Source organism: Oncorhynchus masou, chromosome 31 (genome assembly GCF_036934945.1).
Source record: "Oncorhynchus masou masou isolate Uvic2021 chromosome 31, UVic_Omas_1.1, whole genome shotgun sequence".
Lineage (NCBI taxonomy): Eukaryota > Metazoa > Chordata > Actinopteri > Salmoniformes > Salmonidae > Oncorhynchus > Oncorhynchus masou.
The window spans coordinates 60,888,211-60,903,865 of record NC_088242.1 but is presented as its reverse complement, the minus strand read 5'-3'; the positions used below and the strand labels follow the sequence as shown (position 1 = coordinate 60,903,865).

The following is a 15,655-nucleotide window of genomic DNA, read 5'->3' as shown; positions in this document are numbered from 1 at the left end:
ACCATGGGTATTAAAAAAACATCTGTTTTTACTTCTCTAATTACATTGATAACCAGTTTTATAATAGCAGTAAGGCACCTCGGGTTTGTGGTATATGGCCGCCTCGTTGCACTTAACAGCCCTTAGCCGTGGTGTATTGGCCATGTACCACACATCCTCAGGCCTTATTGCTTAAGTATATGTGTATGTGTATATATATATATATACACACGTCGGATGTTGGCATACACGTTAGCCAAATACATTTAAAATAAGTTTTTCACAATTCCTGACATTTAATCCTAGTAAAAGTACCCTGTCTTAGGTCAGTTAGATCACCACTTTATTTTAAGAATGTGAAGTGTCAGAATAATAGTTGAGAGATTTATTTCTGCTTTTATTTATTTCATCACATTTCCAGTGGGTCAGAAGTTTACATACACTCAATTAGTATTTGGTAGCATTGCCTTTAAATTGTTTAACTTGGGTCAAATGTTTCAGGTAGACTTCCACAAGCTTCCCAAAATAAATTGGGTTGACTTTTGGCCCATTCCTCCTGACAGCAGGTGCAACTGAGTCAGGTTTGTAGGCCTCCTTGCTCACGCATCCTTTTTCAGTTTTGACCACACATTTTCTATAGGATTAAGGTCAAGGCTTTGTGATGGCCACTCCAATACCTTGACTTTGTTGTCCTTAAGCCATTTTGCCACAACTTTGGAAGTATGCTTGGAGTCATTGTCCATTTGGAAGACCCATTTGCGACCAAGCTTTAACTTCCGGACTGATGTCTTGAGATGTTGCTTCAATATACCCACATCATTTTCCATCCTCATGATGCCATCTATTTTGTGAAGTGCACCAGTCCCTCCTGCAGCAAAGCACCCCCACAACATGATACTGTCACCCCCGTGCTTCACGGTTGGGATGGTGTTCGTTGGCTTGCAAGCCTCCCCCTTTTTCCTCCAAACATGACGATGGTCATTATGGCCAAACAGTTATATTTTTGTTTCATCAGACCAGAGACATTTCTCCAAAAAGTACAATCTTTGTCCCCACGTGCAGTTGAAAACCGTAGTCTGGCTTTTTTATGGCGGTTTTGGAGCAGTGGTTTCTCCATGCTGAGCGGCCTTTCAGGATATGTCAATATAGGACTCGTTTTACTGTGGCTATAGATACTTTTGTGCCTGTTTCCTCCAGCATCTTCACAAGGTCCTTTGCTGTTGTTCTGGGATTGATTTGCGCTTTTCGCACCAAAGTACGTTCATCTCTAGGAGACAGAATGCGTCTCCTTCCTGAGCGGTCTGACGGCTGCTTGGTCCCATGGTGTTTATACGTACTATTGTTTGTACAGATGAATGTGGTACCTTCAGGTGTCTGGAAATTGCTCCCAAGAATGAACCAGACTTGTGGAGGTCTACAATTTTGTTTTCTGAGGTCTTGGCTGATTTAATTTGATTTTCCCATGTCAAGCAAAGAGGCACTGAGTTTGAAGGTAGGCCTTGAAATACATCCACAGGTACTCCTCCAATTGACTCAAATGGTGTCAATCAGCCTATCAGAAGCTTCTAAAGCCATGGCATCATTTCCTCGAATTTTCCTAGCTGTTTTAAGGCACAGTCAACTTAGTGTATGTAAACTTCTCACCCACTGGAATTGTGACAGTGAAATAATCTGGAAACAATTGTTGGAAACATTTCTTGTCATGCACAAAGTAGATGTCCTAACCGACTTGCCAAATCTATAGTTTGTTTAACAAGAAATTTGTTGAGTTGAAAAAACAGTTTTAATAACTCCAACCTAAGTGTGTAAACTTCCGACTTCAACTGTACATACATACAGTACGTTCGGAAAATATTCAGACCCCTTGATTCCCCCCCCCCCACACACACACACATTCTGTTACGTTACAGCGTTATTCTAAAGTGTATTAAATTGTTTTCCCCCTCAATCTACACACAATACCCCATAATGACAAAGCAAAAACAGTTTTGACATTATCACATTTATTTAATTATTCAGACCCTTTACTCAGTACTTTGTTGAAGCAGTGATTACAGCCTTGAGTCTTGAGTATGACACTACAAGCTTGACACACCTGTATTTTGGGAGTTTCTCCCATTCTCTGCAGATCCTCTCAAGCTCTGTCATGTTGGTTGGGGAGCGTTGCTGCTCAGCTATTTTCAGGTCTCTCCAGAGATGTTCGATTGCCACTGGAAAACAATCCCCACCACATGATGCTGCCACCCCCATGCTTCACCGTAGGGATGGTGCCAGGTTTCTTCCAGATGTGACACTTGCATTCAGGCCAAATACTTCATTCTTGGTTTAATCAGACCAGAGCATCTTGTTTCTCATGGTCTGAGAGACTTTAGGTGCCTTTTGGCAAACTCCCAAGCGTCTCTGTCATGTGCCTTTTTACTAATAATTGACTTCCGTCTGGCCACTCTACCATACAGGCCTGTTTGGTAGAGGAAGGGCCATGGTCACCTCCCCGATTGCTCAGTTTGGCCCGGCGGCCAGCTCTAGGAAGAGTCTTGGTGGTTCCTAATTTCTTCCATTTTAAGAATGATGGCCACTGTGTTCTTGGGGTCCTTCAATTTTTATTTTACCTTTTATTTAACTAGGCAAGTCAGTGACGGCCTGTTCGGGGGCAGAACAACAGATTTGTACCTTGTCAGCTTGGGGATTTGAACTTGCAACCTTTCGGTTACTAGTCCAACACTAACCACTAGGCTACCCTGTCGATGCTGCATAAATGTTTTGGTACCCTTCCCCAGATCTGTGCCTTGACACAATCCTGTCTCGAAGCTCTAGACAATTCCTTTTGACCTCATGGCTTGGGTTTTGTTCTGACATGCATTGTTAACTGTGGGACCTTATCAACAGGTGTGTGCCTTTCCAAATCATGTCCAATCAATTGAATTTAACACCGGTGCACTCCAATCAAGTTGTAGAAACAGCTCAAGGATGCTTCATGAAAACAGAATGCACCTGAGCTGAATTTCGAGTCTCATAGCAAAGGGTCTGAATACTAAATAATGTACTTTAGTTTTACAATTTTAATACATTTGCAAAAATGTCTAAACTTGTTTTTGCTTTGTCATTATGGGGTATTGTGTGTAGATTGAGGACATTTTTTAAAAATGTAATCCATTTTAGAATAAGGCTGTAACGTAACAAAATGTGGAAAAGGTCAAAGGGTCTGAACTCTTTCTGAATGCGCTGTAATGGACACCAATAGTTGAAGCATAGAGCTACCGCCCCACTAATGACTTTTCATTCTCGTACAGCCTCTTTAATCCTGGATCCAGGACCTCCATGGGACCATCTAGGCTTTAACAATGACCATGTTTAAATCTAGCACTTTATTATATTTTTGGGTACAGATTCCCACTCATGGTTAGTAAGGAATTTAACAAATTAACTCCATTTTTAAAGTCAAAAAGTACAAATATTACCAAATAATGTATGTAACTGACTACACTGTAGTTTACCACCACAGTGGGGGTTTTGGGGAAAGTTCTCTCCCCAGCCAAGAAACTGAAGGTTTTAGTAACATTATTGTAGTTGCGCTATCCCAACATGGACACCTATGTTCCTCCATTGCTCATGAGGAAAGTCAGCCCAGGGACTAGGCTATGTCTGGTGTTATAGTGACTACTTCTCCTGGTCACACAATATACTGTTTCTCAAGGCAAACTGATCTGTGCTGGTTGTTGTTACACACAACCAACCATACTGATTGATAGACGGTACAACCTAATGCTTCGACATGTGTTATAAATACCTGTACTGTATACGGCAATGCCCATCTCAAATATGTACTGGTATTTTGAATTGCATATTTGTTTTTTCAAAGAATGCTACATGCTGGAAGATCAGTTGTCTGTTTTGTATTGGTTGGAGTTGGAAGGGTAAAATACCATGACCACCACACTTATAACACTTAATTTAACAGAGGGCTAATGTGGGATAAAAAATAATAAAAAAAAAACTTTAAATATGCAGAGGAGGGTGGAGTAAAATTGAATCAAAGCAGAGGAGGGTGGAGTAAAATTGAATCAAAGCAAACAATGTATTTTAAATGGGGGCATTTTGTATATTTTACTGTACTTGCAATGAGGCACCTTCAACATGTATGTTGTAAAACAAACTGCCACTTTCTGCGTGATTGTGGTAGATACTGGACATGATCAGAAAATATGCACTTTGTACGACAAGCCATCAATGAACTCTCTCTTTGTACGGGAACATCTGACATTTCAGACTACATGCTTCTACGACATGCATGATTTTAGTACAGCCAATTGCCAGATTGTTCCCTAATCCCTAGGAATGAATGGGGAATGTTGGGGATTATTTTCGATGGGAGCTGGGAAGGGTTGGTTGGGGTTAACGCCTTACTCTGCTATTGCCTTATTCTGCCTTGGACCTGTAGATTGCCTGTCTCTGCTGCAGCTGTGGCTTGTTCATTTCTCACTGTCCTCTTATTGTTTTGTCTCCCTATCTCAGTCTGTTCATACTGTATGTCTGGGTCTGCTGGATAGGACCAGGTTGGGTGACACCCTCAGATAAATAGTTGTAGATTCTGTTTCCCTCAAAATGAAATGTTTATCTGATAGATGTACTTTTGGGAGATAATGCCATGTTGCATTTACATATCTCAGTCATTGCCCCATAAAATGTATTTAGAATTTGTAATGAAAATATATTGGAAAATTTGCCTACCGCTGTAGCTCAATCGATCATCTCAGCGGGTGTATTTAGGACTACAGTTTGAGTTTACTCTGAGCCAATAAGGAAACCACTGTCAGAAAATAGTAGGGTCATTTACAACGATAACTTGATATCTATATGTTTCCCAACCTACTGTAGTTTCTGATGTGTAAGGTGGAATAGGGGCATGCAGCTGTCCTACATCACCTGCACCATTCTGTCAGTATTGGTGTAGTTTGTTTTGTGTTTGTATGTTGACAAGAGAAAACGGTGTGTATGAATGACAATCTGTATTCCTACCCTCACTCTATCATTGTAAACAAGCCAAATATTGAAGCCTACATTCTGTATGGAAATATACAACTTTTAAATAAAAATGTATATAAATAAAAAGTATTCCATCTATTTTTGTATTAGATTTCTTTGCTGCCATCCTTGGGTGCCATGACCAATGTAGTTCCGTCTTAGTTTCCCGTAGGACCAATACTAGAGTAGCACAATATTTTAGACAAATATCCGTAGTGCAGTGTTGCGACAACTGACTCGGACAGCGACGTGTCGATATGAAATGGTGAATGACGTCTCTGGTGACTTTAAACAAACAGATATATGGCCTTTAGTTTGATGGCTGCTTGTAAACTTCGTCTGACACAGTGTAGTTTTCTTCGCTCTGGTATTGTCTTCGTTGTTATACTTATCCACTGTCAGGATGGACGGCATGGGTCTGGCGGTCAGTCGTTCATCGCTCGAGCGCCTCGAGTTTGACAATGTCGCACTCGAGAAACTTCTGTTGGATACATCAGAAGAGCCTGGTCCGCGAAGGCTGGAAGGAGCCTGTTTCTCCCGAGTAAATCCGAAGCCAGTGGTCAAGCATCGGTTCGTGGCAGTCTCTAATGAACGCCGCGAAGGTTCTGAACGGCCCGCTTGGTCCAGAGTAACTGAGCGGCTCCAAAGTAATGCCAGGGTCCGAGCCTGCCGCGCCCTGCTACTGCAGTCACCAATTCGGCTCGTTCGCCGGACAGCTGAGGGACGGGGCAGCCTGCTATCTGGGTGAAGTTAAAGCTCCAGCTGACTAGAGGCCAGTGCTGCTCTGGGAGAACCCCAGTGTCCGGTGGGAGATTCAGGTCAAGGGAGCTGGTCTGACTCCCTACTCCTGGTCGGGAAGTTTACACAGTATTGCATGACTAGGCAGATTTTTTTGTTGTTGTTTACTATTTACCTAATGAAATCGGTTTTCTCAGTTTTTGGCTAGCATTGTGTCTTTTGGCCTATATATTGTTTGTTTTTTCATATGCAGTGCACATTCTGGAAGCACAGACTATGGAATTATGAATACACATTTGTATAATTAATTCTCTCATTCCCAGACAAGCTGACGGCCATAAGGCGCAGCGCTCCAGCATCAGAGTTTCTGTGCAGTGTTCACTCTGGGGGTGCCCACTACCAGGAGCACTGGTGACAGCAATGTGGTACGAGACGTGTACTACAGAAGGTACCCCACTAAAGAGAGGCGCTCTGTTGCCCTCCGCATCGCACCCACCTTTATCAGGTTACCAATACATCCTATCCCTTGGCCACTGCATTAGGTTTAAAAACAAAGTGTTGGTAGAGAGATTCCCAGTTTTGGCAAAATTACATGAACAATATGGAAATGTGTCACTCTGATCATTGCGTGCGTGTGCATGTTCGGGTCCTTTGAGATCTTTAAGGTAGCTGATGAGAACACAAGCTGACAGGGCCCCAGCTACGGCCACGATGAGACCAGAGGTCAGATGATGGATTATGTCATCTTGAGCTTCTACCCAGAGATCCAGCAGAACCACACAGACAGAGTGGAGAGGAATGTGTCATTCTTCAGAGAGGTAATCATGGACACTAGATTCAGTGAAGCATCAATCATTCATATGGAGTACAATAATGCTCTGATATGACTTTTGAAGGAATATGGCTATCCTTTTTGACAGTGAAACTACTTTGTATCAAAGCAGACTCTAGGCCTACATTGGAGCTCTCTCTATCCTTTACCTTTTTGTTGTGGAGCCAAGGACACTGCTATCTATCCTCTTATCCTGTTCATCCCTGCTGTCACAGGAAGTCTTAATACAGTGAGAGTGTGACATCCTTAGCGCACACACACTGCTATTAATTCATTATCTTCTTTAATGCTAAATGGTATTAACAAATTAATAACATGTAAGGTGCTATTGTTTAGCGATTAACTATGCATTGTTATGCACATTCACATCCCTCATGAAGATGACCAAAATCACAGCATACGATCCCCAAATATTCTTGCCTAACCCAGCGCCTACGCATGATATGACTGAAATCAGTAGACCCAAATCTACTCTTCTCGTCCCGTCTGACCCATCTCTGTGTGCGTCCATGTTTTGGTGGTAGGTGATACTGCGTACTGGTGGCCCAGTGGCAGTGTTGTGGGCTTCTGCAATGGAGTCCTCAGCACAGACAACATGAGCATCCTGGGGCTCACACTAGACTACAGCTTCATGGACAGGTACAGTAATTTACAGTACCTGACATACTGTCTACAATATCATCTTAGATCCACATTATTTCAACAAGGATCTGGCTTTACGCTGTCTATTTCTTCCTCTCATTTGTCTGCAGGTTTGATCCTGACTTCATCTGCAATGCCTCAGTCAACTCAGGCTGCTACACTTATCAGGCCCAGCCTGCCGCTGGAACCTGGCTCGTCTGGCCGAGGCCTTGGACCCAGAGCTGCCCCCAGGCCGGGCAGAGGCTGTCCTGGATGAGTACCTGCCCCTCTACAACACCTTCTACCTAGGCAACATGAAGAGGAAGCTGGGCCTGCTGAGGGAGGAAGTGCCAAAGGATGAGATGTTGATCACTGAGCTCCTGCAGACCATGCACAACACAGGTAGGGAGAGAGACTCACAACATACTCAAATCAAATTTGTCACATACAGGTGTTTAGCAGATGTTGTTGCGGGTGTAGCAAAATGCTTGTGTTTCTGGCTCCAACAGTGCAGTAATATCTAACAATTTCATAACAAAATACAAATCTAAAGTAAAGATATTAATATATAAATATAGGATAGAATACAGTATATACAGTGGCAAGAAAAAGTTTGTGAACCCTTTGGAATTACCTGGGTTTCTGCAGAAATTGATCATAAAATTTGATCTGATCTTCTAAGTCACAACAATAGACAAACACAGTCTGCTTAAACTAATAACACAAACAATTATACAGTGCCTTGCGAAAGTATTCGGCCCCCTTAAACTTTGCGCCCTTTTGCCACATTTCAGGCTTCAAACATAAAGATATAAAATTGTATTTTTTTGTGAAGAATCAACAACAAATGGGACACAATCATGAAGTGGAATGACATTTATTGGATATTTCAAACTATTTTAACAAATCAAAAACTGAAAAATTGGGCGTGCAAAATTATTCAGCCCCCTTAAGTTAATACTTTGTAGCGCCATCTTTTGCTGTGATTACAGCTGTAAGTCGCTTGGGGTATGTCTCTATCAGTTTTGCACATCGAGAGACTGAAATTTTTTCCCATTTCTCCTTGCAAAACAGCTCGAGCTCATTGAGGTTGGATGGAGAGCATTTGTGAACAGCAGATTTCAGTTCTTTCCACAGATTCTCGATTGGATTCAGGTCTGGACTTTGACTTGGCCATTCTAACACCTGTATATGTTTATTTTTGAACCATTCCATTGTAGATTTTGCTTTATGTTTTGGATCATTGTCTTGTTGGAAGACAAATCTCCGTCCCAGTCTCAGGTCTTTTGCAGACTCCATCAGGTTTTCTTCCAGAATGGTCCTGTATTTGGCTCCATCTATCTTCCCATCAATTTTAACCATCTTCCCTGTCCCTGCTGAAGAAAAGCAGGCCCAAACCATGATGCTGCCACCACCATGTTTGACAGTGGATATGGTGTGTTCAGGGTGATGATCTGTGTTGCTTTTACGCCAAACATAACGTTTTGCATTGTTGCCAAAGAGTTCCATTTTGGTTTCATCTGACTAGAGCACCTTCTTCCACATGTTTGGTGTGTCTCCCAGGTGGCTTGTGGCAAACTTTAAACAACACTTTTTATGGATATCTTTAAGAAATGGCTTTCTTTTTGCCACTCTTCCATAAAGGCCAGATTTGTGCAATATACGACTGATTATTGTCCTATGGACAGAGTCTCCCACCTCAGCTGTAGATCTCTGCAGTTCATCCAGAGTGATCATGGGCCTCTTGGCTGCATCTCTGATCAGTCTTCTTGTATGAGCTGAAAGTTTAGAGGGACGGCCAGGTCTTGGTAGATTTGCAGTGGTCTGATACTCCTTCCATTTCAATATTATCGCTTGCACAGTGCTCCTTGGGATGTTTAAAGCTTGGGAAATCTTTTTGTATCCAAATCCGGCTTTAAACTTCTTCACAACAGTATCTCGGACCTGCCTGGTGTGTTCCTTGTTCTTCATGATGCTCTCTGCGCTTTTAACGGACCTCTGAGACTATCACAGTGCAGGTGCATTTATACGGAGACTTGATTACACACAGGTGGATTGTATTTATCATCATTAGTCATTTAGGTCAACATTGGATCATTCAGAGATCCTCACTGAACTTCTGAAGAGAGTTTGCTGCACTGAAAGTAAAGGGGCTGAATAATTTTGCACGCCCAATTTTTCAGTTTTTGATTTGTTAAAAAAGTTTGAAATATCCAATAAATGTCGTTCCACTTCATGATTGTGTCCCACTTGTTGATGATTCTTCACAAAAAAATACAGTTTTATATCTTTATGTTTGAAGCCTGAAATGTGGCAAAAGGTTGCAAAGTTCAAGGGGGCCGAATACTTTCGCAAGGCACTGTATGTTTCCATGTCTTTATTGAACACACCGTGTAAACATTCACAGTGCAGGGTGGGAAAAGTATGTGAACCCTTGGATTTAATAACTGGTTGACTCTCCTTTGGCAGCAATAACCTCAATGTCTTCTGTAGTTGCGGATCAGACCTGCACAACAGTCGGGAGGAATTTTGGACCATTCCTCTTTACAAACTGTTTCAGTTCAGCAATATTCTTTGGATGTCTGGTGTGAACCACTCTCGGATGTCATGCCACAGCATCTCAATCGAGAGCTCCAATGTAGGCCTAGAGTTCTTTGGGGCGGCAGGGTAGCCTAGTGGTTAGAGCGTTGGACTAGTAACCGGAAGGTTGCGAGTTCAAACCCCCGAGCTGACAAGGTACAAATCTGTCGTTCTGCCCCTGAACAGGCAGTTAACCCACTGTTCCCAGGCCGTCATTGAAAATAAGAATTTGTTCTTAACTGACTTGCCTGGTTAAATAAAGGTAAAATTAAATAAATACAATTTATTTATATAGCCCTTCTTACATCAGCTGATATCTCAAAGTGCTGTACAGAAACTCAGCCTAAACCCCCAAACAGCAAGCAATGCAGGTGTATACGCACAGTGGCTAGGAAAAGCTCCCTAGAAAGGCCAGAACCTAGGAAGAAACCTAGAGGAACCAGGCTATGAGGGGTGGCCAGTCCTCTTCTGGCTGTGCCGGGTGGAGATTATAACAGAACATGGCCAAGATGTTCAAATGTTCATAAATGACCAGCATGGTCAAATAATAATAATAATAATAATCACAGTAGTTGTCGAGGGTGCAACAGGTCAGCACCTCAGGAGTAAATGTCAGTTGGCTTTTCATAGCTGATCATTGAGAGTATCTCTACTGCTCGTGCTGTCTCGAGAGAGTTGAAAACAGCAGGTCTGGGACAGGTAGCACGTCCGGTGAACAGGTCAGGGTTCCATAGCCGCAGGCAGAACAGTTGAAACTGGAGCAGCAGCACAGCCAGGTGGACTGGGGACAGCAAGGAGTCATCATGCCAGGTAGTCCTGAGGCATGGTCCTAGGGCTCAGGTCCTCAGAGAATACTTAAATTCACACAGGACACCGGATAAGACAGGAGAAATACTCCAGATATAACAGACTGACTCTAGCCCCCCGACACACAAACTACTGCAGCATAAACACTGGAGGCTGAGACAGGAGGGGTCAGGAGACAATGTGGCCCCATCTGATGATACCCCCAGACAGGCCCAAACAGGCAGGATATAACCCCACCCACTTTGCCATAGCGCAGCCCCCACACCACTAGAGGGATATCTTCAACCACCAACTCAAATCAAAGTTTATTTGTCACATGCGCCGAATACAACAGGTGTAGACCTTACAGTGAAATGCTTACTTACAGGCTCTAACCAATAGTGCTGAGGAATAAAAAGTGTTTGTAGGTAAGTAAAGAAATAAAACAACATTAAAAAGACATTTGAAAATAATAGTAGGAAGGCTATATACAGACACCGGTTAGTCAGGCTTATTGGGGTAGTATGTACATGTGGGTATGGTAAAAGTGACTATACATATATGATGAACATAGAGTAGTGGTAGCGTAAAAAGAGGGGTTGGCAAGGCTGAGACAAGGCCGAGTATAGCCCACAAAGATCTCCGCCTTCAGACGTGCAGCAATGTTTTTTTTTGGACAGCAGTGGCTTCTTCCGTGGTGTCCTCCCATGAACAACATTCTTGTTTAGTGTTTTATGTATCGTAGACTCGTCAACAGAGATGTTAGCATGTTCCAGAGATTTCCAAGTCTTTAGCTGACACTAGGATTATTCTTAACCTCATTGAGCATTCTGCGCTGTGCTCTTGCAGTTATCTTTGCATGACGGACACTGCTAGGGAGAGTAGCAACAATGCTGAACTTTCTCAATTTATAGACAATTTGTCTTACTGTGGACTGATGAACATCAAGGCTTTTAGAGATACTTTTGTAAACCTTTCCTGCTTTATGCAAGTCAACAATTCTTAGGTCTTCGGAGATATCTTTTGTTTGAGGCATGGTTCACATCAGGCAATGCTTCATGTGAGTAGCAAACTCACGTTGTGTTTTTTTTTTTATATTGCAGGGCATTTCTAACCAACATCTCCAAACTCGTCTCATTGGTTGGACTCCAGGTTAGCTGACCCCTGACTCCAATTAGCTTTTGGAGAAGTCATTAGCTTAGGGGTTCGCGTACGTTTCCCAACGTACACTGGGAATGTTTAAATTATGTATTCAAAATAGACAAAAATACAATTTGTGTGTTATTAGTTTAAGCACATTGTATGTCTATTGTTATGACTTAGAGGAAGATCAGATCACATGTTTTGACCAATTTCTGTAGAAATCCAGGTAATGGTCAGCAGGTAGCCTAATGGTTAGAGTTAAGCCAAGTTTGGTACCACAAACACTCATGGCTTGGTTTTTGCTCTGACATGCGCTGTCAACTGTTGGACCTTATATAGACAGGTGTGTGCCTTTCCAAATCATGTCCAATCAATTGAATTTACCACAGGTGGACTCAAATCAAGTTGTAGAAACACCTCAAGGATGATCAATGGAAACAGGATACACACAAGCTCAATTTTGAGTCTCATAGCAAAGGGTTTGAGTACTTATGTAAATACGGTATTTCTGTTTTGTATTTTTTTATAATTTTGCAAAGAATTCCAAAAACCTGTTTCACTTTGTCATTATGGGGGTATTGTGTCTAGATTTGATATTTATTCATTTAATCCATTTTAGAATTAGTTTAAAGTAACAAAATGTGGAAAAAGTCAGTCTGAATACTTTCCAAATGCATTGTATCTCTTTACTCTCTGCCTCTTCCTCTTTAAAAAAAATATTTTTCCTTTCTCTCTGCTTCTCCCTTCTAAAAGAAAATGTTTTGCAATCAAATTTTATTGACTTTTTGCATTAAGAGACACCACTCGCCGTTCAGTGAGTTGACCATGGTACTGCATTTGGCCCAGAGCAACCCATCCCTGTTCCAGATGGTCTCGGAACGGAGGACGGTGACCATGTAGCTGGGTGTGGCCAGAAGGAGCTGCTGAAGGTCAAGGCCATGCACAGAGATAACTGGGTCACCTCCTACAGGTCAGAAATAAGTAATGTAATCTTAGTTACATACTTACCTCTTTCTCATACTCAGTGTTTGACACCTAGGTGACTTACTCACCCCTCCACCACCAGTGTGTATATCCCTAGCACTCACCTGCTCTAGAAATATAGCATGAGGAATTAAAGGCATGGAAAAGAGCAGGTTTGGTCTAGTGTTTAAGTCGCTCTGGATAAGAGCGTCTGCTAAATGACTTAAATGTAAATGTAAATGTGTTTGCACTGGAGGTGTTTTTAGTCATAGATATTTTTGTCTGAGTCATCCAGCTCTGTGTTGTGACTGGTGCAGCAAGCGTCTGGCTGAGGAAGTTGAGGGCCAAAGGGCCGTCCAGGCACTGCAGGAGGAGAGGGTGAAAGTGATGAACGGCACCAACCCACAATACGTCCTCAGGAACTACATCGCCCAGAATACAATAGAGGCCACCGAGAACAGAGACTTCTGAGGTCAGGCGCCGATCCATGTTTTCTTCATTATTCTGTAATAGGGACCAAACTTTCAATACCGCTTCCCTCTTGACTTTCATTTGTGTTAATCCAAGCAATGTCGTCACCATTACAGAAGCATTCTCACAAGGAAAAAAACATGCTCTCTTTCCCTTAACTTGCTTCTCTGGATTTCCATCTCATAGTTTGATCTTTCTCCCATCTCTCTGTGCCATAGGTCCAGCGGCTCTTGAAGGATCTGGAAAAAACTTTCTCCACCCAGCCGGGTCTGGAGCAACCGAGTTGGCTGGTTGTAGTATTTGTGCTTCATTGCACAAATACTACTACACCACATTGCATTGTGTCGGTCATGATAACATTCTATGTATTGCATACATTTTCCAGAAAGCTTCAAAACTGCCATTGTCAACTAAATATTTGCCAAGGAAATCATGAGCAATGATTTTGTTTAATTTCTTGGGATTAATTCTTTTTTATGAATTGATATGGAATTTATATGTCATGATGCTGAAGAAATGGCTTTTATAGGGTGTTCCTTGGTAACTTGAATTTCTTTGAAACGTTAATATTGTGGCCCAAAGTTGAGCTATTTGTAACTTAAATGTAATGGACTGTTCAATATTCTTTTTTTTGTAAGTTGGAAGATTTTAGTTATGGCAATTTTTGTATAGGGAAACAATATGCACTACTCAAATGGCTTCTCTTGGGCTCCAGGTAAATTCTGAGGTACATATGAATCAAACTCATAAATTAACGTTTCAACCACTGTGACCACCACCATATATCTTTGTCATTACCCCCTTCAAAACCTGTCATACCATGAGGAATAGAGGGACCTCTGTCAGGTGATGGATGAGCAATAATTCTGTTCATATTGATCAGCAAAATATTGCTTATAATAGAATAGACTAGACTATCCTAAATTATAACCTGTGGTGTCTTTATTGATTGATTATTAATGTACATATGAAATGTATTATCTTCTGAGAGCTTCCTCTATATGCGAACTGTAGTTGGTAAACTTGTACAAAAATATGTTGGCTGTTTTTTTCTTTTTTTTTGTGTGCACTCCAATGCATAGGCCTAAACATGCACAACAGTATAGCCTTCATTGACATTACATTCCAGCCTGTCTCTTCATGCCTGGTTTCAGTAACCTTTCATCTGAAGGATTAATGTTGCTCATGTTAAATAGTAAATACTAGAGCCTACCAAACCTACCATAAAATATTCTGAAAATAGACTGGAGGCCATTTTATTTGACAGTGTTAAGAATTTTGTTGCCATGTTTGTGCAAGGGTATTGTGTATCTGTCTCTTCCTCAGGCACTAACTGGCCTACACTCAGCATTGCAATTCTCTCAAACCAACCTCAGAGCAGTGGGAGGAATGTCTGTACTGTACTGTGCCTCCTTAGTGTACAGGTCCCAGCAAGCCCTGAACACAGTTGGTACTCTACATCTCAACATGCCCAAGGCAGAAAGCCACATAGGGACTAGTAGCAACAACAAGCAGGCCTGTAACAATTCATCTTACACACAGTCATACTTGTATTCGATCCTTGTTGTATACCATTGGATCATCTTCCAGGTGATCTAATAATAGGAATTGATTAGGGTGCTTTCTTGACAATCTATTCTACGGTGCAGAGTTATCGAAATAGAACTCATACAACACTAATCAGCACTTGTATTGTGCACCCAGCATGGGTCTACATATGCATGTCCCTTTTTAGTTCGTGGCTGTCTTGTCACACTACACTTCATGAGACTCGGGAGTGGCTGTGCTGCGGTTGACCCCAGGCGACATCTTATAGCTGCGCAAGCTGCGCGTTCGACGCGCTGCGCATTCGGTGACGAGGATGAATTCAAGAACACATAGGTAGGACAATGGGTGTGTAAACGAAACTGGGGAATCACTTCTTGGAACACGTACTAGATTTGTTAGATCGGGTCAAATAAGATGTCGAGCCGGACCAGACCTGGCTACTGTCGCCAGGAGGTGAACAAAACCACCTGGGAGGTACCGGAGCGGTACAGGGATCTAAAACAGGTGGGGACAGGGGCGTACGGTACAGTCTGGTAAGTGTCGTGGCAACTGGGGTGGGAAGAGATGTCAGGCTAACGTTACGTGCTTTGTTGCACTTTGACAAGGTACAGGGCTCTCCAACACTGTTCCTGGAGAGCTACAGTCCTGTTGTTTTTCACTCTAACCCTAATCTAGCGCACCTGATTTACTCAATGTTTAGTTTTTCGCAGTAGAACAAAACGAGAGAAAAGCTATAGCTTCTCTCGAGTTTTACACAAAACAGGGCCACTTCCTTGTTTAAGGGACACATTTCATTTCTATCATATCAACCCATTTTGAAATTTCACAGCCTTTGGATTTCTGACTAGCCTCCCTGGTCTTTGCAATAGACCTACACGTGTAATGTATGTCTGTAGAATGACAATCTGTATGATACATCCCAAATAAAGCGTGTATTATTATTACATACTTCAAAAGTGTACATAATCAAAA

At 42.1% G+C, this 15,655-nt stretch overlaps 1 protein-coding gene and 1 pseudogene across 2 annotated transcripts in view; both read left to right on the top strand.

The window, feature by feature from the left end:
• Positions 1-52: 52 nt before the first annotated feature.
• LOC135524226 (protein adenylyltransferase SelO-1, mitochondrial-like) lies at positions 53-14,171 on the top strand (annotated as a pseudogene).
• Positions 14,172-14,874: 703 nt separating this feature from the next.
• The window catches only part of mapk12a (mitogen-activated protein kinase 12a), a 28,056-nt gene continuing 27,275 nt past the window's right edge, over positions 14,875-15,655 (top strand). Inside the window, exon 1 of one of the 2 annotated variants that reach the window (XM_064951571.1) lies at positions 14,875-15,016. In XM_064951571.1, coding sequence (XP_064807643.1) covers positions 14,997-15,016 — 20 coding nt within the window. In that variant the 5' untranslated portion in view covers positions 14,875-14,996. Of the gene's footprint in view, positions 15,217-15,655 lie in introns of both variants that reach the window. The other variant, XM_064951570.1, reaches the window with a different exon arrangement.